Here is a 24,874-nt window from a genome sequence, read left to right on the forward strand (position 1 = left end):
TTTATATTTCAAATATTCATTTTTTTTTAATTGTTTAAAAAAATGGGTCGAGGACAAATTTCATAAAGAGGTAATGAGCCATCGAGACTAATTAAATGATTCATAATCCAAAAATGATTTCTTACTTGCTCTATTCTAGGGTGTAAGCACTTGAGCTAAAAGTCCTAAAGTGGGAGATCAGAACAAACTTACTAAAGAGCATGACTCACGGTTTGTCTACTTTTCCCAGAGTTTGGCAATACTTTACGATCCATAGACTCTAGTGCCGATGCCAATAATATTGAAGGGATGACGCTTTGTTGAATCTGAATTTGACTCCACCCAACCGTATGCAAGTGAGTGGAGGTTTGCTGGATACCTGCAGCCTCTGATGTCAATGCTCTTTAATTTGCTCATTGTTAATACTTGAAAAATGATTAGAGACGATGAGAGATACCACAACGACAACGAAGCAAGTTCAAAACCATTGTTCCTATTTCCTAAAAAAACAAAAGAAAAAAGCAAAACATTCATACCTGATTTGAATAGGTTGGGTTTGAAGAAGGAAAAAGAAGAAAAACCAAAGAGGGAGATGGAGAACGAAGAGTTTTGTTGTTTAAATTGGTGGGAAGTTTGCGGGGGTTTTAACGTTGGGACGGTTGGGTTTTTTTTTTTAAAGCATCTAATTAAATGGCCTCTATTTTTTTAATCGAAAGGGAGGAGACGTAAAGTGGAGAATTGAGAGGGAGACGGAAGTTCGGAGAAAAGAAGGGATTTTTTTGTTTAATTTCACAATTAATAATCTAATTAATTTCCAATCCAACTCACAAGCTGTCATCGTGGCAGTCGTCCCGACCCTCGATTTATACCCCTGAAACTAAATCCCAGCCGTTAGAAGAGATGAAAACTATGAAGCAATAGCCCATCCAATGAAAATCGTGCAACCGCAAGTTGAGCTATAAAAAACAAACGAATCACTGGTTGCACAATTTCAAGTAAACAGTTTCATAGTTATGTGAGACCCAAAACATAAACCATTTAAAATTTGAGAATAAAGAATAACCGAAGCAAAAGAAGAAAAGAGGATAGAAACTTTACCTTGTAAATGCATCAATTGGCTTTGGTGAAGAAGACAATGGCATTGGTAATAGCCGGGAGAGAGATCTGTAGAAGTTTGGTGAATTGGAGAAGAGAGAATGACTATTCGGTCAAACTGCTAATTATGTTGAGAATTGAGCAAATGTAAAGAGTTTTGTCGAAGAAGGTAAACACGTAATTCTTTTCTAATTTTAAGAACCCGAAGGGTTGATTGGAATCAAGAAAGGGCAGGTTTACTCATTACTTCTTTTCTAATTTTACACGTGTCTTCGGTTTTGACCCTTGATTCATAATTAACTAAAGACCAATGCCCTCAAAACATTATTTAAGCAATGCACTACAACAATGTAAGCAGAGCAATAAAAGAAATGTAGATAGAGAAACATACATGTCAAATTACCTAGTCAAAGGGATCTGACTTTTCAATTGTGGCAAGCTGGAAGCAAGACGACATGTGTAATGACCTATTCAAGGAAAAATGAACAAATGACCCAGTCAAGTTGCCACTGAACATAGAAATCATAAACTTGGTTTATAAAACGATGTGGCTAATGACTTCAAGAACTATGCATGTCTTACTAAATAACAAAATTTTAAAATGAAAATCAAAAGTCCCCATCGGTTCTCTTTTATAGATAATCGATAAACCCCTTTGCAAAAAAAAAAGGATGCCGAAAAGGCGAAAAGAGTCAAAGAATTATCAAAGTACTAGTTATATTTAAAGAGAGTAAACTGCTAGGGAATATATATAAGAAGCTCTGAACTTGGACAGAGTTTATCGAATTGCAACCTCTTTGGAACCTTCTTTTTTGAAGAACAAATAGCATACGATTGTTCATTTTACCTTATGGATTTTATGTTATCAAATCAACTAAGTAGTCATAAATGAAAAATATATTAAAATTTGGAACTACAATTTCAGAGTAAGTGCAAATGAAAAAAATCAAATAGATAAACCTTGAAAGATATGAAAGCAAAAAATGATCAAAATGAAAACCATTATATGTAGTAACAATTACTGATTATCACAGCAAGAAACAAATCAACTCAAATAAAAATAGCAAAATTAAGTCAGTATAAAATACAAAATAGACCTGGCTTATTTACAGTTGATATCTTTGAAAGACTAATCTCCGTGCACGAAAATAATCCTGCAAAACATAATTAATAAAGAGGAAGAACTAGAGAAGCCATATAATGAGAACATTCTCAAATAAATAAATTAATTAACATGGAAATATTAAAGAAAACACTCTTCAGTTCCAAGAGAGAGATAGAGAGAGAGAAGAAAGAGAACTTTCATGAAATTCAAAAAGAGAGAGAGAGTGCCGAAAGAATTTTTTGTGGTAGCCTAGATGGAGGGAGGAAGATTACTAACACCTAGATTTTTTAGAGGAGAAGGGGAATTGGTAGTTGGCATGATAAAGATTAGAAGTGGAATGGAGCATAAGTGGAATTTTTCTAGGCTTGTGTGAGTGAAGAAAGGAAGAAGATGAAAATAGAGGGGAGTGGTTTGAAAATTGATAAATCATGAATTATAGTTATCATATATCATTACAAAAACACGAATAAAGCTTATCAATAATAAAAAAAATTGAACAAATTCTTCCTATGAATGGATGGAATTTGTTCTAATGAGAGAACTCAATTTGGAGAGAGAGAGAGAGAACGATTGCTGATTTTATTTTTAGGGGGAGACTTAAAGTGGAGAATTGAGAGGGCGAAGGAACTCAAGGAAGTTTGGAGAAGACGAAGAATTTTTTTGTTTAATTTCATAATTAATACTCTAATTAATTTCTAATCCACCTCACGCTGTTATTGTGTAACTCATCCCGACCTTCGATTTATACCCCCTGAAATCGAATCCCAACCGCGAGTCAGAAAACAGCCTTGTTTTGTTAAGTTGATATAAGTAAATTTTATTGATAAGGGTGTAAATGAGATACAAATGTGAGAGAGAAACTCACTTACATGGTGCAAACAGTGGAAGACCATACACCTCCCAGGCTCTCCTCATGCAAATAATGTAAAATAGAACGCCATGGCAGGCAGTGGAAGTGTGCTCAAGTCGGGTTACATTCAATACATTATATATTTACCCAACCAAAAAAGATGCTGAAATGAATCTGTTATATCTTTACGTAACAGAAATAAATGTTGAAATGAAGAGTACATTTTGATGGTGAATTTTATATACACATGGCTAAATAAAACACTGATTTTTATTGTCGGTTTTTTTTTTTTGCTATACCTTGTAGTGATATTCCAGCAATGCCAATGACTAAGTTGCTGGCAACATGTGCTAATTGGCGAGTAACGTATCGCAGAAAGTCAGAAACAGAAGCAATTGATACAAAACTTTATACAATGTTTGAAGTTTGAACTGAATAACCATCGGTTCAACCAACTTTGCAATTGCCACTTAGCTCGAAACCATAGATCACTCTAGCAAATTCTATGCTACAATCAATCAAGAACCAAAACTTATAGCTAATGATACAAAACTTAGTATGCTATTGTTGACTACGATGCAACAGTAGAATACAGATGCTTCCTATATGAACCTCAAACCCGAGATAATGATTTCAGAACTGAATTCGCTCTAGAACCAATTCTCTCTTTCCTCTCCTCGTTTCTCTGTGCGGCCTCCTCTGCTTTTCCCTATCCTTTCCTCTTTATACCTCTCTCCCCATCTGGGTCGTCCATCTGTCATCACATCCTTCGGTTCCCCTTCCTATCGTACACATGCCACGTCCGCAGTCTAGGGTTTTGCGGACACGATCCCATACTCCTCGACTTCTCTTATTAAGTTACACCCTGTTTCCCTTGACTTAGTCCACTTCTCATTATTTGGCTACTACAGATGCCCCTTCTTGACTCCGCGGTCGTTTAAGTGGCCCGGGGTTGAGAACTCCTACCGATTCATTACCTTTCCAGCTAAGCTTTCTCCTCATCGGTATGCTGTGATGTGAGGTGCAATCATCACGCCGCGTTTTTTCTGCAACCCTTCATTTCTCGAGCTTCCACGCGTCAACCTCTGGCTAGAGCACCTGCCGACTCTTCGATTTTCTCACCCCCCTGAAATTCCTCTTTTGCCCTCGCCCTATTTAAATTCCGCTCTTTCTCCTTCCTCCCTCATTTCATTTTGTTTCCATCCCCTTCTTTTGCTTTCTTCCTATTTAAATTCCGCTCTTTCTCCTTCCTCCCTCATTTCATTTTGTTTCCATCCCCTTCTTTTGCTTTCTTCCCGCTTTGCCAACTTTCTCTTTTCTGATCCCTCTCCAGCTTGCGTGTTCTTCATTGGTCTCTCTGGTACCGGTCTCTTTAGGATTCTCTTCTCCGCCGGACACTCGCTTCAGGCTAATCACCTCTCTTCTCCCTTCGCTCGGTACATTTTCTAGGGTTTATTTTCTTTAGTTTGAACTATTTTTGAGTTTGTCCAAGATCTCGAGTTTGTTCATCTCTTTTTCCAATGTCGGACTCCGGATCCGGTGACTCCTCCTCTACCCGATCCGCTGGTATAATGTCTCCCCCACCTCTTGCCCCGGCTGCTATCCCCTCCACTTCTGGGCATCTTGTCCCCTTATTGCTACCCCCTTCTTGCTGCCGTAGACCTAATTTGAACGTAATTAGGGCGGCCTATGGGGTTCCGGCCAATATAGTAATGGAACACGTGCCCTCTGTCACCTACTATCCCCACTTGGTTTCTCCGCCGTCTGGGGTACGTGGTTATTACTGTAGGTCAAATAGTTTCCTGTCTACAGCTTCCCCTCACTCTCCTGGATGTCAAGGTATGTAATCATTTCAACATTCCCCCCTGTCAAGGCATAGGAAATTTCTAGAGAATAATGTATGCCGCGAACTCCTACAATAGGATAGGAGAACCCAAGATTAAGGGCCGCAATATCTTCTCTCAATATTATATCAAGACAAGTACCAAAGTTGTTAGTGTAGGGTATTAGTCTTTCTACGTACGCCCCAAGAAACAATCTTTTGTTCTTCGTGTCACAACCTTAGATAAAGTGTGGCATCACTATCCGCTATATGTATCGGGGAATTTCCTGTCCACGGACATTCCTTCTGACTTAACTCTTAACCATCTCGCCTTCCAATCCCGTGGTGAGTATCATAGCTCTTTCCTTCTTTCCCGATGTGTGTTCTCTGTTTCCAACTAACCGTGGTTATTCTTCTTTTCAGGTTGGCGGCCGGACTCAAAGTCCGGAATCTACTCCAGTTTCTTTTGCCCTATTTTTGAAAGACTTCGTAGCCTCGGCCCTGCTCAAGCTGATCTCCTGGGTTATCCACCCAACTACCGCTACTCCTTTGTTGCCCCTCCCAGCACTGCATACCATAGGTGGTTATTCCGCTCCTTTTTATCCGCCTCCCCCACCCAAGGAACGGAGACCCCGAGCCTCTCCTCCCAAGAAAAGGACTCGCTCTCATTCTTCCCGCCATCCACATCCCCGGACCTCCTCCCACTCCCCTGCCTCCTTTGAATCCCGCGATCCTCCTACCTCCTCGACTTGAAGACGTCCTTTCCTACCGCTCTATCTCCACTTGGGACGATCAATACACCTCCCCTCTCTTACCCTCAGACAACATGGATGTCAATAAAGCAAAGTTGTTCGATAGTGATATACCGATGATGATGACATGATGGAGGTACTGTCCACTGAAATGCGGGCTCCTGTTGATGGACCTCCAACCAAAAGGCAGCGAACCTCCACGTCCGAGGAGCCGGCCCCCACTACTCTAGCTGCTCCCACGGCGGTTTCTTCTCCCCACACACGCCGGGCAGGTAAAGACCCAGTTCTGCTTGTCGGTCCGGGGTCTGAGATTGTAACCATTAAGGACTTTTGCCCTATCTTTAAGGTAAGCAATCGCACAATGAACACTGCGGACACAGCTCTGGATAACCCAGCCGTGGCCTTCTCCTTATTTTATGGTGCTCATTTGCCTAAGGACCTGGCTTATGCGGATGGGGGTTCGTTTGAACAGCACCGAACTTCCTTGTATACCAACTGGGAGAAGGTACAATCTTTTTTTTTTTTTTTTTTTTTTTTTTTTTTTAATTTATTTATTTATCCACTCTCTTTTCGATATTAGGTAAGCCTAGACATTTCTTACATGGTTCGTGGCCTGTTTGGTGCCAAGGCTAAAGTGGATTCTCTAGAGAAGGAACTCAGCAACACTACTGGACTGCGGGCTACTTGTACCCGCCTTCAATTAGATTTGGAAGCTACCAATCTGGATAAGCTCAAGGCACAGGACGAACTAAAGTCCGCGGAGTCCTCCCACCAACAATACATGGACAGTGTCAATGACCGCTTGAGCCGTCAAAGAGAAATGCTTCTTTAGCAACATCAAGAAAATCTAGAGGCACTCACTCGGCAACACCAGGAAAGTTTGGATGCCCTCACACAACAACATAAAGATGCATCCGTAGCTCTTCTGTAGCAGCACCAGGTGGATATGACTAATCTACAAGAACGCTTCAAACTCTTTGCTGATAAGAGGGTGGTGAAGAAGATCCAAGAAGAACACATGCGACTCTTCCAGGAGAGGCGACTCCTCCTTGAAAAGTTCGCTAATCTTGCACCCGAAATCACTGATGCCATTGCGGAGACTATGCCGATCAACGAGGTGATCCATGATCCCCGTGTAGCAGAGAAGTCCGCAGACCAGGCAGCGGCAGATGAAGAAGCCGCTACAGTAGATGTTGCTGAACCTGCACTTGATGTAGTCTAGGAACCTTTCTTTTGTCTCAGTGCCTTGTATTCCCTATTTTTGTAGCTCATTCCCCTTCCTCCATAGTAGTATGGTATTTTGTACAGACTTGTGATTCACTGTTGCTTTGAATTTTGCCTTTGTGGCTATGACGCTTAAATTCAGTTTGTGTAATATGTTTGTTCCTTTACCCTTTGACATTTGTATGTGGTTAGATCTACAAATTACCTTAGCATGAAGCTTGTCATGCTACTCTATTCTTGATAGGCCAATTTCTCTTTGGTAGGTCGTGTTTCTTGCCAGGGACACCTCTCTTTGCCCCATGTGTATCTTGCATTTCTCATCCGCGAAGGGCTCAGCTCACTCCGCGGGCTTAATCAGGCCATGACGCCTGTTGGGACACCTCATCTTGCCCCAGGCTCAATCTGGTCTTTGCGTCAACGAAGGGCTCATCTCCTCCGCCGCATCTCTCTCTGTTGGGCGGATCTGCCTGATGGGGACCACTCTCTTTGCCCCATGTGTCTCTTGCATTTCTCGACCGCGAAGGGCTCATCCCACTTCGCGGGATCAATCAGGCCATGAAGCCTGCTGGGGGACCTCATCTTGCTCTAGGCTCCCTCTGGTATTAGTGCGAACGAAGGGCTCGTCTCTTCTGCTGCCTCTCCCCTGATGGGTAGAGCAGTCTGATGGGGACCACTCTTTTAGCCCCATGTGTCTCTGGTATTTCTCGTCCACGAAGGGCTCATCCCACTTTGCGGGCTCAATCTGGTCATGACGCCTGTTGGCGCAACTCATCTTGCTCGAGGCTCCCTCTGATGTTAGTGTCAGCAAAGTGCTCGTCACCTCCGTTGCCTCTACCCTGATGGGCAGAGCAACCTGATGTGGCCCACTCTCTTTGCCCCATGTGTCTCGGGTATTTCCCGTCCGCGAAGGGCTCATCCCACTCTGCGGGATCAATCAGGCCATGACGCCTGCTGGCGTAACTCCTCTTGCTCCAGGCTCCTTTTGGTGTTAGTGTCAGTGAAGGGCTCGTCCCCTCTGCTGCCTCTACCCTGATGGGCGGGTAGCCCTGATGTGGCCCACTCTCTTTGCCCCATGTGTCTCGGGTATTTCTCATCCACGAAGGGCTCATCCCACTCCGCGGGCTCAATCAAGCCATGATACCTGTTGGCGCAACTCCTCTTGCTCCAGGCTCCCTCTGGTGTTAGTGTCAGCGAAGGGCTCGTCCCCTCCACTGCCTCTACCCTGATGGGCGGAGCAGCCTGATATGGACCACTCTTTTTGCCCCATGTGTCTCGGGTATTTCTCGTCCGCGAAGGGCTCATCCCACTCCGCGGGCTCAACCAGGCCTTGATGCCTGCTGGGGCAACTCATCTTACCCCATGCTCAATTTGGTATTTGTGTCAGTGAAGGGCTCGTCCCCTCCGCTGCCTCTCCCTCTGATGGGCGGACTAGCCTGATGGGGACCACTCTCTTTGCCCCAGGTGTAGTTATACTCCCCATCCACAAAGGGTTCATCCCGCTCCGTGAAGGGTTCCTCTATTCGGCTAAGGGGCCTGTTGGGGCAACTCCTCTTGTCCCCCGCTCGGTCTTAACTCTGAAGTGCTCCTCACATTCCGCGATCCATAGTCTGACTAAGAAATCATTCATAGTAAGCAAACATCTTTTCACAAAAGTGTCGTTGTATTATATATTTACAAACAGCTCTAGTCCTTTGCTCTGGACCTCTATACATTGCTCTGTACCTTCATTACATTCAATTGTAAAAAAAATTCAGCATTCTCATATTCCATGGCATTTTTTTTAATCAATTTGCCCTTCATTGTTCGTAACTTGTAAGTGCCAGACCCTCCTACTTCCACCACGGTGTATGGTCCTTCCCAATTTGGACCCAACTTTCCGTCTTTCTCCTCTTTGTACTAGGGGTCACTCAGCGCACGGAGTCTTCTATTTGGAATTGTCGCGGCTTGACCCGCTTGTTGTATTGCCTCTGTAAGCGCCTGTGATACTCTTCTAACTGAATGCGGGCTGAGTCTCTTCTTTCTTCTGCCAAATTCAAATCCCCTACCAAGATGCTCCAGTTTGAACCCTCCTCCACGGCCTTGGTTCACATTGTTGATGCCACAATCTCTGAAGGAATCACGGCCTCAACGCCATAGGCTAGGGCAAACGGGGTCTCTTTGGTGGTCGTCCGAGGGGTAGTTCGATAAGCCCAAAGGACATGATTCAACTCATCTGCCCACCCCCCTTCTTATCTTCCAACTTCCTCTGAAGGTGTTCATTATAGTTTTGTTGGAAGATTCAACCTGTCCATTACCCTCGGGGTTGTAAGGGGCAGAGAACCCTTGTTTCACCTTGTACCCCTGCAAGAACTCCGTCACCTTTGCTCCTGTGAACTGTGTCCCATTGTTCGCGATGATAGCATATGGCAGTCCAAATCTACATATGATATTCTCCCATAGGAACTTAATCATCTGTGTCTCCTTCACCTGCTGCAAGGGTACGACTTCTATCCACTTGGTGAAGTAGTCCGTAGCTGCTAGCATGAATCTCCTCTTGCCGCTAGCCATGGGCAGTGGTCCTACTATATCCATCGCCCACATAGCAAACGACCATAGACTAGAGACGTTGTGTAGGGGTTCCGCGGGGGCGAAGATCAATTGTGAAAATCTCTGGCACTTGTCACACTTCTTAGCGAACTCCACATCATCCCTTTTCATATGGGGCCAAAAGTAGCCCTGTGTCAGTAGTCGATGTGTAGTAGTCCTTCCTGCGGAATGGCTCCCACAATCCCCTTCATGTAGTTTTGCCAGCACCTTTAAAGCTAACCGCGGCCCAAGGCATTTTAACAGTGGACCATTGAAGTTCTTTCGGTACAATTCACCTTCCAGGAGAAGATATCTCTGAGAAGTCTTTCCAACCTTCTTCTTTCTTTCTTATCTGTCACCTCCTTTCCTGCCAAGAAGCACTTAATTGGATCCATCCATCCCCCTTCTTCTTCCGTGATCTGACACACCTCCATCGCCTCCTTCGTGCTTGGTTTCTCCAACCTTCCTACTCGTATCGTTCTTTCCTCTGACCCAGGTATGGCTGCGGCTACGTATGCAAGGGCGTCTGCATGCCTATTTTCACCGCGACCTAAGTGCACAAACCTGAGCTTCGTAAACTTGGTGGACCTTTTGTGCAACACCTCTAAATACTTCGCCATTCGGGGGCATCGGGCAGCGAACCTTCCATTAGCTTGACACACCACTAAGTTTGAATCGGAATACACTGTCAGTTCTTTCACCCCCAAATCTTCGGCCATTCTCAATCCTGCTATCACTGCCTCATACTCCGCTTCATTAGTGGACGTCGCGAACCCTAGCTTCATTGTCTATTCTATTATGTTGTTATCAGGTGTAACCAATACAACCCCTATGCTGCTGCATGCGTCCGTGGCGGATCCATCTGCGAATACCCTCCACCCATTCCTCTTATCCCACGGGTCTAGGAGGTCTAGCTCTATATCCCTTTCCGATTCCATGACCATCTCTTCTCCCCAAGTGGGATCCTCTGCAGGGAACTCTGTCAGAAACTCTGCCATTGCCTGCGCCTTCTCCGAGGTTCTTATATGGTATTATATTTCGTAAGAACTAAGCATCACTGCCCATTTTAACATTCTTCCTGACTTTTCTACCTTTAACACTTGTTTTAGAGGCAGGTTCATCACCACCACCACTGGTGTGACTCGAAGTAGGGTTTCAGCTTTAGGGTTGAGAATATTAACGCCAAGGCATATTTCTCGATTCTACTATACCGCGTCTATGCATCCAATAATGTTTTGCTCTGAAAATATACCGGCTTCTCCACTTTGTCGATGAGTCGGACGAGAACTGAGCTAACTGCATATTCGGTGGCCCCCAAATACAACATAATTTCTCCCCCTGCTCTAGCCGCAACAACAAAGGAGCCTTGCCCAAATACCTCTTCAACTTTTGAAATGCCTCTTCGCATTCTGAAGTCCATAAAAATCTGGTGTACTTCTTAGTAATCGATACAACGATCTACATGTGTTAGACGACTTGGAAATAAATCTATTCAACGCCGCGACCCTACCGGCCAGCCGCTGTACTTTCTTGACACTCTGCAGTGATGACATCTCCACCAAGGATCTTATCTGTTCGGGGTTAGCCTCTATTCTCCGATGAGTAACAATGTAACCCAGGAACTTCCCCGTGGTCACCCCGAATGTGCACTTCTCAGGATTTAGCTTCAAATTGTATTTCCACAGTATCTCGAATGTCTCTCTTAAACCCTCTAGATGCTCCTCCTCAGACATACTATTTTCCACCATGTCATCTATGTATATTTCAATCCCCTTCCGAATCTTGCTTTTGAACATTTTCTCTCCCAATCACTGGAAGGTAGCCCCGATGTTCTTCAGTCCAAATGGCATCCTCATATAGCAATAAGTGCCGCCTTCCACCACAAAGGCTGTCTTCTCCTGATCCAGTCCGTACATCGCAACCTGGTTATATCCCATAGATGCATCCATGAACAAAAATATTTTGAATCCTACTGTTCTATCCACCAATTCATCTACTCGCGGCATGGGATAACTATCCTTGGGACACTCCAAATTCACATCTGTAAAATCGATGCACATACGAACCTTGCCATTCTATTTTGGTACCGCGATGACGTTGGACAACCAATCTGTGGATTCCACTTCTCGTATTATTCCAACTCCTTTTAACCTCGTGACCTCCTCGCGGATTCCTTCGACATACTTTGGTCTAATGCTTCGCATCCTTTGCCTCACAGGCTTAGCATCTTCCTTCATGTGTAACCGATGACATGCAAACCCTGGGTTTAATCCCGTAACATCCTCAATTACCCAAGCAAAGACATCTTTATTCTCGGACAAGAACTGTACCAACTTACTCTTCCACTCCTCCGGCAAACTAGATCCTATCGATGTGAACCTCTCTTCCTCCCCCTCCCCAATATTCACTATTTCAATCTCGTTGAGTGTCTTCGGTCCCACTGATGACTCCGCCTCCCTCTCTACAAAGGCGCACTGTAATTGCTATGTTTGCCTCTTCCTAGGGTTTGAAGTCTCTCCTTCTGGTCTGCGGATCAACCGTTTCATTGTACCCCAATGACTGTTCTTGGCAATCACCTGATTGCCACGAACTTCATACATGCCAGTTGGGGTGGGAAATCATATTACCTAGTAATACATCGATGGGACAACTTTCATCTCGTGAATCCATTGCCTCCCTAAAATTGCATTGTATTGAGAAGTAGAGTCTACCACCATAAATCGGGCGAAGACTGTCACTGGACCTGTGGTCACAGGCAATAAGAGTTCTCCTATTAGCTCCGTCATACTCCTATTGAATCCATACAAATTGGTTCGGGGGGCCCTCAGCTGCCTAAGATCGATTCCCATCTCTTCCAAAGCTCCTTTGAACAACAAGTCCACTACACTGCCACAATTAATCAACATCCTCTTCACCATATAATTGCCCATCGCTACTGTGATAACCAACACGTCTTCATGAGGGGAATCCACAGCCCGTTGATCCGCACTGATAAAGACAATTCTATCTCTTTCCTCTGCCGACCGTAACCTTGGTCGTGGCTTGTCTGCTCCCTCATTGATCTGCTGGATGCTCGCGGTTCTCCTTACCCTATCTCTATGAGCATTGTGACTTAGAACCTCCCCACTAAAAATTAGGTTAATAGTTCCCAGTATTCTGTCTTGGGGCGGCAAGCGCTCCTCATTCTGTGCGCCCCTCACAAACTCCCTCATCCTCCCTTTCTCCACCAACCTTTGCACCAACCACTTTAGAGCGTAACAGTCATTAGTCTCGTGATTTCATACCTAATGATAGGCGCATAAAGATTTCATACCTAAACTGGCACATTTATGCACATAATGGACTTTGAAGCCTGAAATGCATAAAAACACGTAATCAGTATTAACTCTTAATTATTACTCACATAATTGGTCTAAAAGTATGACTCATTATGGGGTTAAAACTACAGCTTTTGGGCTCTTATCAAACCACCCCCCAAACAAAGATTTTGCTTGTTCTCAAGCAAAGATGAGAAATTAGAATAAGTGACCAAAAATGGAGTTCTATCTACTCGTTTACTGAGTGCGATTGCATTGACCATATGCAACAAGGCCTTAAACCATTAGGAATTCCCTAGTGGACGAGTTATAGCCTCGTAAGAGTTTTCCAGTGAAGGTACTCACAAACTTCATCTATACTACAACGACTAAGAAATAAAACTATTGTTTCCTTATTCATGCTCTAAATTAACTATACCTCTCACTAGCAATGCATATAGAGTAATCAAGTCGAAACCTAAGCTAATATATGCATAATAATCAATCATCTACAATAAACATATATACAATGAGTAATACTATGAAATGCCTAGCAGTTTCGTTTCTAAAACTCGGGATAGCGTCCTTAAGTAGGTTCTCACAATAATAGTCAAGATACAACACTCTGATTTTTCCACTCAAGTTTTGCTACTCCAGTGTGCAGCAAGCAAGTACACTTTACCTTACAATCTCAATGACAACAAGGAAGCCGGAGTCGATCAAACACATATGCCACTTACTATCACACTAACCTATTCCTAATTGAGCTAGAGGTCTTTATTAGGTGTTGCGGGGATTAGGAGATGGTTTAAGAAGGAAGGAAATGGATATTCAAAAAAGGACAAGTCTGAGATAATAGAGTCTTCATATTATGTAACTAGAGAAAACCTTGTTATTTACTTTTGCTTCTACACTTTGTTTCCATCCTTAGCCATATATTTTTTTTTTTTTTTTCTTTGGCTTTTGACTCCTTTTATGCTATTTTTTTGGAGTTTTTATTTTATTTCTATTTTTATTTTTCTTTTTCTTTGGATGTAAACTTCTTTTCTTTATTTTCTGAAGCAATTAACTAACTTTTGTTTACACATGTTTTTCTCTTCTTCTTTCTTCCTCATTCTATTCTCAGACTTATCTAAATTGGGTAGGTTGAATTTTTTATTTTGTTTTGTTTTGTAACAGGTAAAGGATTTGTGGTTTATGAAAGGCTAAAAAGAAAGGCTCGAGGGGCTTAATTAGCGGAAAAAATAATTCATAGGTTTGAATTTCTCGCTATATCGATCCAAAAGGGCCTAAATTCTCGCTTAGATATGGCATAGTGATCAAGTAAGTGGACGTGTGATTTCTCTATCCGGATTTTACTTCTCCCTTTGTGTCATTTCTCAAATATTTCGCCATCATATAAGGCTTTAGGCTATATTCTCACAGGATTTGTAGAATAAGTACTCTAGCCTAGATTTTAAACTTATCAAGCAACAATCATAGATACTCATGTAATATATTTATCGATAGATGCAAAGATTATTACCTACATATTAACCTAAGTTTCTAAAAATTATTTTAATGCAAAAGCTACGGAGAGACTTCTAGATTATTAAGAGCATAGAGAAGGAAAACAATAACAATATTCCTAAGTGTATAGCATGAACTTATTTATTTATATTTTTGAATTTTTGAAATTTTAACTAGAAAACAAATGCATATTATACCTATCTATATCCTAACAGATGTCTTAATTACACGTGTTTCTATGCCCCCAAACAAGAATCATGCTTTGTCCTCAAAGCATTTAAATAAAAGTGTAGGAAAAATACCATTGAGCGCCATGGAAATTCAGGAACATCTGCAAAACAAGGTTAGAACGTACTAATATAGGAAATAAAAAACTGACGCAACTCTATAAGAGTTCCACCCATTATCGGGTTAACAAGAATCAAATTGCTTGGGACATAAGAAGACACTAACTAGAATTAAAACATACCTTATCTCCCGCTTTATTCATCATCCTCCTTATCCTCTTCTTCTATAAAGAAGTGAGGTTCCTTCGCGTCCTGCCATTCCATGATAATTTGCCAGGCTTCCCGCCATTTATTATCTATTATTGCTAACCTATTAAGCGCCACTTGGTCTGACGGGGTGTAGTGTGCAACCTGATGAGGTCGTATCCTCCACCCTTGCCAAGTCATTGCACGGAAAGATTGAATAATATTATTGGTGGGTCGCACGAAAGGTCGATCGTAATCCAATCCGCGGAAACGCGGTACAAAAATAGGAAAGAAACATAGCATAATACGGGAAATTAGAACAGGCATAAGAAGGTACTTATGCCTCATGCTATGGGCTCGTGCTAAACTAGACATCAAGGTTCTGGGAAGGTCATGGCACATACATCCCGTGGCTAAAGCAAGGAAGACGCTGCAAGTGGCATCATTCACAGAAGAAAAACGCCATTCCACTAAAATGTTTAGCATGATCCAAAACATAACAGTTCCCTATGTTCATGGACAAAGCTACCAAAGGCGACGCTATAGTCCCCTTGGTCCTCGATATGAAAAAATGCCCCCCCATACGACTCATGCAAAACTCATAAGTGTAGACATACATATTATCTACCCAATAGCACCATGGGTCTTGTATTTCAAATGGCATAGCAAGTCCAAGAACAAATGCTAGCAAGAACCCGGTAATTTCCATTGGTTCATCATCAATGTTGATGGAGAACACTTGTTCTCCATCCGGTCTCTCAAAGAAAAATGCAGTTATTGTAAAAATAAGATGCTAGTGTTTGAGAATAAAGTGCATCGTCTTACCATAAGCGGGTTCCCAGCCTACGTATGTGATCGCCTCACAAAACCAAGCACCATAAGTAGTGCTTTTGGAACAACTCTTCAAAGATTGTTCGAAGATCAATGTAGGAGATGTCATCTCAAAATTACACTCGAATAGCTGCGAATGACCCGGCAACAACCCCGCAAAACCGAATTTTTCTGGTCCACGAAAAGTCGGGCGCTGAAAGCTCCACTTTGCCCGAGTGCGCTTTGATGATTTTGGAATTCCAGTGTTTGAGCCGAGTCATGCTCACCTTGGGCGCGAGTGCGCTTTGTACAAAATTCTGACAAATGTGTGAGAGCGCGCCCCTCAGAAGCGCGAGCAGCGCTCCAAGGTGCTGAAGATCGAAAAATGAGACGAAACGTGGGAAACGTGGGAGTGAAAGGTGAGTGATGGAAGTTAGGTGTAGTGTGGGTTGTGAGTGTAGAATGAATGAAGTTTATATAGGTTTTAAGTTGCTAAAACGGATCGGGAAGTTGCCAAAAAGTTTTTACGGCAGTTTTTGAAAATACTAAAATTTCCAAACTCGAAAACGGAAACAACTCATTTTCTTGATTCTAAAACAAACCTAGTATCTTTTAGGTTGAATTTAGGATAGAATATACCTATTTTATCAAGATTTCATCCTACCATGATACTTATTCATAGATATGCCTAATCGGCCATATTCTCACCCTGACTCCGCAATAACTTCTAAAACAAGGGTCATATAAAAATCATGCTGGAATAGATAACACCACCCCCAAACAATTTGGGAAGGTGGGATCAACATTAAACAACCACGCACAATGAAAATAACGACATTATATTAATATTGGCATTAAATGCCCTTTACTACAAAATCCAAATTACGGAATTAAAACTTACATTAAAATAACTAACAATAATAAAACTACAAAAACATCAAGCTATACTATCCCTAACCACGTCGGTGCTGGTAGTGGAGGGCACACGCTCAGGAGATGGCTCCTGAGCTCCCGATGGGCCAGCACCATTAAATCTTTCGGCGACGACGCTCGTGCCTCGATGGTGTGTCCTCAGAAGGAGAATCCCCGTGAGGTGGGAATCGTGCAAGCATATCGGCCCGGAACTGGCGCTAAGCTTCTAGCTCAGTCCTCATCTGTTCCCACCGCTCATCCTCCCGCTGGGTATGGATCTTGAAGTTATGGTGGATAGTAGCCTGTCGAGTCCGGAGGTCTTCGCAGATAGTGTTGAGTGAACGCATGCCACGATGAATCACAGCCATGCGTTTTGCATCTGACCAACACCTCTCCAAGGCATCAGCATCAAAACAAGTCAAGTCCTCCTCATCCTCCGAGGAATTCTCATTTCCACCATCCTCCTCATCCTCTTCCCTATCCTCAGGCAACCTCCAAACTCGTTGGACACAATCCTTATAGATACAAGGATTTCGGTGCAGGGTGAGGTAAATCCTATCGACGGAGTCGCTCTCAACTTCATGATCTTGGTTATCAACACGAGGAGAGGTGCAATAGACTTCCTACTCCCCTAATCATGTTAAGTAAAAACTCCAAGATACGAGAACTCGTACTTCGCTCCCCGGAGTATCCATAAAATGTGGAGGCAGCTTCGGACCGATGTCGCCGACCTTCTCCTTTCCTAGGGCGTTCGACCAATCCATCGAAGCTGCAGCCACCGGTTGGGTTCTCGAGGGATGCCTGGCGAACACAATGCGAGCTCGCATTGTAGTTCCCTTCGGTAACTGTCCCGTTCATCAATGGCTCTACCCCATTATATTGGGACTCTTGTAACGTGACATCCAAATGGATTCTAGGTGGAATGCCTAGAATCTCAGCCAACAACCCAGTAGTTACTTCCTTCCTCCTCTTCGCCACCATAACAAAAATTCTACTGCCCTCCAACTCCCTCGTGTTGTAAAATCGTCTGACTAAGTCTTCGTGGTAAAAGGCTTCGGTCGAGTACCACAAGCTATTCCAGTCTCTACTAATCATTTCGTCACCATAAAACGGCGCGAAGTGGTCGCCAATAAATGCTTGCTCCGGCAAAATTCGACGTTGTTGAGCCATTGGAGTGTTTGGAATGTAGTGGGGGTTTAAATGGGATGTGGGGTTAGAATTTAAGTCAACCAAATGAAACAAACAGTGGTGGTGGCGCGACAGCTTGAATTTTTGTAATTTTCGGTGGTTTTTGGTGATGTAAGTTGGTGGATTTGGTTGTTGTTTGGTTTTAGAGAAGATTTGAACTTGATTTGAATGTGGGCGTGGGTTTAATTAGGTTTCTTTTTTAATTTTTGGTTTTAGGTTATGAATTTTTTGTTATTGTTTGATAATGGCGATTTGAGAAGATGAAGGACGATTTGTGGTGGTGGGAGCAAGGGGCGCTGGTGCGCTTGAAGTTGGGCCCAAGCCCAATTCGAAATTTTCTAATTTTTTTACGATTTTTCGCCACTTCAAACTACTATTGCCGCTTCATATTACGGTCCGATTTTTGCGAATGAGATATGGAAATGATCAGGAGAGAATTTCCAATCCAATGATCCATAAAATACTCTATTCCGACCGTGGATGACATATAAGATAGTGGAAAATGCCTCGAATATGTGCATAATGTACGTTATGTGAAAGAATGAACTCTACATTCATAGAATATGTCAACCCGAATCGGAATACAATTAAACGGCCTAAGCAACTCTAATGGGACCTAAACATTCTAGGACGGAAACACGAACACCCCACCCCCAAACAAATTTTTTACAACAGAGTTTAGAAAATTTGTTTTTTTTTTAAGTGGGTCTTTTAAAGTCAGATTCCCAAGACTTCCTAGATTACTATGTTTATTCTTTAATATATATATATATATATATATATATATTTTTATATATATATATTTTATAAGGAAAAACAATAAAAACAATAAGCAAGAAAAACATAATTCACCCCATAGAGAAACATGACTCAAAAATCCGAGAAAATATGCAAGAGTGGAAAACATGAATTATGTTAAACGTGGACTTAGGATCCGGTACTTACAGCCACACACTCCATAGGGAGGGCCCGGTTACCTTAATGGTGCACTCACCAATATATGGAAATGAAAGGGAATGCACCAAACACAAAAGTTGAGTCGTTTATAGTTAGATACTAGAGACTTTATCTAAACATATGTATGAACATGCAGTTTATCATATATCAACAACCAAAATAGTTGTGGATCATTCCATAAATAAATATCACAGAAAACATATCCAAACACAATCAAGCACCAAGATTTCCTATGACGCAACCTAGTGAATTGAAAGCGAAGTCGGATAACCCTATAGCGTAACCTAGCATGCACCTTCTTTTTCATTTTTGAACAAGAGGGTGTCTTAGTGAATAAGTGTGGAAAAGTGAATGGTTGTGGAAGATATGGTGGATATGGATAAGTTGTAGAAGGAAAGCATGTAAATAATGAGGATGTGAGTTTAGCACAAAACTCATTCATGGTGTAGGTAGGGATTGTCTCAAGTCTGAAAATGAAGGTGTCAAATGGTTTGTCCTTCTGAAATATTTGTTTACTAGGTGGATTTAAAAAATTATGAAGCATAGGAGAAACAAAAGGATCGAGTGCAAACTCGAGATTCCGTTGAAAGGGTGGAAGGAGGGGAGTCGAGGTGGATGTTGTGCAAAGTAGTTCTTGATAGGGTGAATCATCACCTGCTCTAAGAAACTCATCGAATTCCTCATCTAGATTGGTCATATCCACATTACTATGATAGTCCTCTATATCTTTGAGAAAGTCATCTATCTCGTCCTCATCCATAATATGTGTATCGACTAGTGTAGGGATGAAAATGTTGGAGTCTGAACAAAGGAAAGAAATTTGGGCATATGATTATCGAACGTTTGTTGAAATAATCTTGAGCAAAGCTCGATCATGCTAACCTCTCCATCCATAGATTTAATCGGGTAAATGTTTCTTTGTTTTAAAACATTTACTTCAACAAAAAGATGGCCAAAAGACATGGACATCGAACCATCGCGGCAATTAATGATTGCATTGGCGGTTGCCGGAAAGGGCCTTAAGATGATCGGAGAGTCGTTAGCGACTTCCGTATCGAGGATGACAAAATCAGCCGGATAGTAGAAATTCTAAACTTTTACCAAAGACATTTTCAACCACACCCTTAGGATACTTAATAGACCGATCGCCTAATTGTAACGCCATTTTAGTGGGTTGCATCTCGTCAAGACCTATTTGTCTATACAAATAAAACGGGAGTAAGTTAACACTAGCCCCCGTGTCTAATAACGCGGTCGTCAGATAGAATCTCCTAAGGTGTATTATGCAATGGGGCGACCGGGGGTCCTTGTACTTAACAATTCCATTATGTTGGATAGAGTTGGGAATTGTTACGTTAAAAGGCATCTTTTGGTATATTGGTCTTCGCCTAGTAGTACCACAACTCCTTAAGAAACTTAGCATGGTGTGGTAGCTTTTAATAGCTTTGAGGAAGGGAAGGTTTATAGTTAGATTCTTGAAAATGTCCCTAATCTCCTCATAATTTGTATCCCTAGTTAACATGGCTAATTTTTGTGGAAATGGTGGTTTCTCTCTATATTTAGCAATGGTATCACCTGTATGTTTAACCTTGGCTTTCTGTTTCTTAGGTTGTGTTGTAACTGGTACCTCTATAGTAGTAGGCTCTTCAGTTTCTATTTCGGTATCTAGTAAAATAGCAGGTGTAGGGCCTACTGGTGGGGTAACTATAGGCATAGTTACTTTGTTATCAACCACTCTGCCAGAACGGAGAGTGGTGATGGCATTTAGCTCACCTACATTTTCATATTCATTACTAGTATTATCGGTTACCTCAAAGGCTGTGTTTGTTGTTTTCGGATTAGGTATTGCGTGACCTGGAAACACACCTTTGGGTTGGGCTTTATCTTGGGCTAACTATTGGCTTAAATTATTAACGGATTATAGAAGCTGTTGGTTGGATTGAGCCATGGTTTGGAAAAGTTTTTGGCTCACTTGTATGAAGGTGTCAAGACGATCCGGTTGTGTGGGTGTAGTAGTCACGGGTGGTGTGACTGAAACTATCTCGCGTGAATTATTTATGGGCAGATTTTGATAGTTATTATTTACCGGGACGATACCTTTATTAGCGTTATAATTATTATAACTACCTTGACCTTGTACTTGACCTTGTCGAGGTTGCACTTGGTTGTTGTAATTATTAAAATTACCCTGACCTTGTCCTTGTCGTGGTGGAGCTTGGATAAACCGTGCGTTGGCCTAACATATTGATTATTGTACCACGGAGGTGTGACGTGTTGGTTATTTCTCCAACCGGGTTGGGATTTTGTCTCCAAGGGCGTTTAGGTTCACTATTAATGGAACAAGCCCGTTCATAGGCTATAGACGATGGAAGTCGGGATGCTCAAGGCTCCAAATGTAAAACTACATGGATTTGAATTTACATTCATGACGGGGATAGGCTTTTGTTGAAACGTAAATGGCCTCTACCTTTTTAGTGAGTGATTCGATTAGAGTTTTAAGCTTGGGATCGTGTTTAATTTCAACATACCGGTGGCCTTAATCAGTATTAGAAGAACTAGCGGAGCGGGGATATCGTCCACTACCCCCGGTTGTTATTTTTGCTTAGTTTGATCCTCTAAAATTTATAAGCCTCCGAGGCTCCTTTACTTAAGAAACTACCCCATTCATTATGTCAAGGATTTCTTTATGGTGGTGTAGAAGTCTTTTGAAAAGGCACGAACTAACGTGTCTTTTCGCTAGGTTATGATGTGGACACTCTATAAGGAGATCGGTGAAATGATTCCAAGCCTCTGAAAATGATTCGTGAGGGATTTTGTCGAAAAGAAATGAATATTGGAAAGCATCTCATCCGCCTTTTTAGGGGTGGGTAAAATGTTCCATAAACAAAATAACCGTTGAGCCCACGAGTCCACAGAATTAGGCGCTTGGGCAGTTAACCAAGACGCCGCCTTATCGGCTAAGGTGAAAGGGAATACCCTCAGTTTAATTTGTTCCACACCAACCGTAAGATGGTGGAATGTTGTTATGACTTGTTCAATCCTACGCATGTGCTGATAAGGTTTTTCATGGTTTAAACCATGAAAAACGGGTAACAAATTAAAAATATTTGGGGATTCGAAATCCCCCAATCGGGTCCGCTAGAACGATGCAAGATTTGGGACTATCGCCAAGGCTTTAGAAGTCGAGTCGAGAGGAGTCTCTCCTTCTTCGCATATTATCGGTGGTGTGTGTGAAATAGTAGCTAGAGGTGTAGTGGGTGGTATACTAGATAGAATTGTTTGTTGACGTTGTTATGTAATTACGTCCGGTGTTTTTGTTCGACCAGACCTTAATCTCATACAAGGTTAAGACCAAACTTAGCTAAACACGTCAACACTCCAAACAATCCTGATATACTAGTATAAACCTCTAACAGGAGTTGCGAGGTGTGGAAGAAAGGAATACCTGATTGCGTCCTTGCTACGCTTATGAATAACGTCTTGTTTACGCGTGTTCAGTGTATATAACTAGTTAGAACATTGAAAAACTTGAAAAATCAAAGTTCGAATCAAACCTATGAAAATCCGGCAAAATTCAGCTCAGGGCGCGGGTGCGGCGCACTTTGAAGGTCGGTCGCCTTCGGCTTCCAATAACTTGGCCAGGTGCGGCCTCCTTTTGGCGAGTCACGCCAGGTGCAATTTTTTTTTTTTTTTTTTTTTTCGAGGAAGTTTAATGCTGAAAAAGACAACCACACTTAGAATCGAACAAGGGTGGGTGGGTGAAATGGGACTTTAAGAAAAGGAGTTATACTATGAAAACAATGCGAAAGTGAAACTAAGATGGCAGCGGCGCCATTTGATAAAACATAAAAAGATAATTTACCTACGAAATGAACGATGAAACTCAAAACGCAAGTAAACTAAAACTATTTTATGTGCCTAAGATTTATCAAAGATTCTACTCTCAATCCTATGAGATATAGTGGAGTAGATGATTCGTTCCACTCCTAGTCCTTCCGCATGCTGTGTTTTCTAGTCTAATTACTCTACTCTAAGTCTAATGAGAGATTTACGAAATGGCAACTAGACTACAATGCAACTACCCACAAGATGCAACTAGTCGACTATTAGAACAACTATGGGAATGCTACGTCGATTCTATGATAAGGAGTTAGAGGGGGATTAATTCCACCTTAACTCGACTTAATCCTACTAACGACGATTTAATCGTAATCCGAATTGAATCGCCCGCGGAACAATGCAGTTTACTCCTAATCCCTAATTACACATGGCATTTCTTCCAATTCATAACTAGCATGTGAACGATTACACCCATTCTCATGGTGAACTAATCATTTCTAGAGTGGAAAGGAAATTACGACGACTCAACGATAATCGGAATCAAGCTTTCATCAAGGCTTCTCAACCCCCTCTAATGGAGGTTTAGCCGAGAATCATTACGCAATCATTCCCAATGGAATTCAAACAAGACATGGTATAAAGATTTGAACTTTCTTATTTAAACTCAATTGGAAACTAATCATGCAATAATTGAATTAAACTAATAATGACAAATAATTGAATCTAAGAATTTACGCTAATAAATAAATGGAAATGAAACTAGATTATGGAGAACACTATTTTATTAATCTAATGAATAATAAAACAATGATTCAAATACTAAATTAATAATCTAACTAATCTAGGTCTAACTATCTACGTAATAGGGGAATTTATATCTAAACAATTGTAAATGACAAGAATCGAAATTGACAAATAGCTATTTTATTTATCAAACTAATTAAGAACAATGATTCTAAGAGTTTAATCTAAAACAAGAATTGAATTGAAGTTAAACTAAATTAAAAACAATTAAATCTAGATCTAGAATTATCTATATTTTTAGGTCTAATTAGCTACCATTAACAAAGAGTCAAGCTCTTGTTTTTATACTTTCAGATCCAAAAATCGTGCATGGGCTTGGAGCCATGTTTTGGGCCAGAGAATCAAGCCCAAAACCCAATTCTTTCAGTCCAAAAAGGCCTCTTCAGCTGCAGTTGGCTTCAACAGACTTTTCATCCACTTTTGCTCCTCTGATTGGGTCAAGGCTTAGACCATTGGAAAGCTCTTTCCGATCCGATCGTTTTGACATAAGATAAGCCCAATTCCGAGGTCTAAGTCCAAAGATACGCATTCGGAAGTTCTGTTGACTTTGTGTGCTGTTTCTGCCCACGTCGACTTTTCACCTTTTGACCGGGCTTTAGAAAGGCTTTGTCTTCTTGAATCTTGGCCTTTAATCACAGAAATCCTTAACAACCGACCTTTGCTCCTTTATCTCACTAAATTGGCACATTTCTGCACATAATGGACTTTGAAGCCTGAAATGCATAAAAACACGTAATCATTATTAACTCTTAATTATTACTCACATAATTGGTCTAAAAGTATGACTGTTACAGGGTTAAAACTACAATTTTGGGCTCTTATCAGAACGCCTGCTCCAACTCCTGGAAATTATTTATGTTTCCCGCTGGTAATCTGTAATACCAATCCGACGCCCCTCCCTTAAGATTAGCTGGGAACATCATACACCGCAGCCCATCATACCGAGCCTCTTGCCAAAGAGGCATCTGTTGTCGGAAATGATGGATGTGATCCGCCGGGTCTCCTTTGCCATCATATCTTTTGAACCTAGGCTGATTGAAACGTTTCGGAACCTCTGAAGCCCAGATGACATCCGCTAACGGATTGCAGTTCAATCTGGCCACCACTTGGCTAGCCGCTCCCCAACCCTTTGCCTACTGCCGATTCACCTCCCTATCATTGTTTATCATCTCTTGAACTTATTCCATGGTCAGGCTAGCCACTGGGTTTTCGATGAGATTCGGCCCACCCTCCTCATCGTCAGACTTCTCACTTACTTCTTCCCCTGCTTCTTCCTCCGTCTTTTCTTTTTCTCTTCTCAATTCTTTATTCTCCTCTCTCAGCCTCACAATCTCTTCTCGCATAAGCCGGGTCTCTTCTGTTGCGGGCTCCTCTTCTTGATTTATATCCTCATCAATCATCGCCTCCTGCGTTGGCTCCTGCACCACTACCCTCCTTGGTCTACCCACTCCTTTCTTCACTCCTGGTGCCATTTATGACTTGCTCTGATCTTCCCCACAGAGGGCGCCAAATGTATGAACCTTAAACCCAAGATAATGATTTCAGAACTGAATTCACTCTAGAACAAATTCTCTCTTGTTATTTTCTTTCTCTCTCTCCTCTCCTTTTTTCTATGTGTGGCCTCCTTTGCTTTTCCCTATCCTTTCCTCTTTATACCTCTCTCCCCTGTCATCTGGGTCATCCATCTGTCATC

At 42.0% G+C, this 24,874-nt stretch overlaps 1 protein-coding gene and 1 long non-coding RNA gene across 2 annotated transcripts; both read right to left on the reverse strand.

The window, feature by feature from the left end:
• Nucleotides 1-514: 514 nt before the first annotated feature.
• LOC147486000 (uncharacterized) lies at nt 515-2,231 on the reverse strand. The gene is made up of 3 exons (XR_015203081.1): nt 2,172-2,231; nt 1,078-1,541; nt 515-850 (listed from the first exon to the last, which is right to left on the reverse strand). It is a non-coding gene; the product is annotated as an uncharacterized LOC147486000 (long non-coding RNA).
• A 9,788-nt stretch (nt 2,232-12,019) lies between these two features.
• On the reverse strand, nt 12,020-12,604 carry LOC147486001 (uncharacterized). Its single transcript, XM_086573623.1, has one exon. It carries the CDS (start codon nt 12,602-12,604, stop codon nt 12,020-12,022), a length of 585 nt encoding a protein of 194 aa, XP_086429749.1.
• Nucleotides 12,605-24,874: the final 12,270 nt, after the last annotated feature.

Source organism: Coptis chinensis, chromosome 7 (assembly GCF_015680905.1).
Source record: "Coptis chinensis isolate HL-2020 chromosome 7, ASM1568090v1, whole genome shotgun sequence".
NCBI classification, from domain to species: Eukaryota; Viridiplantae; Streptophyta; class Magnoliopsida; order Ranunculales; family Ranunculaceae; genus Coptis; species Coptis chinensis.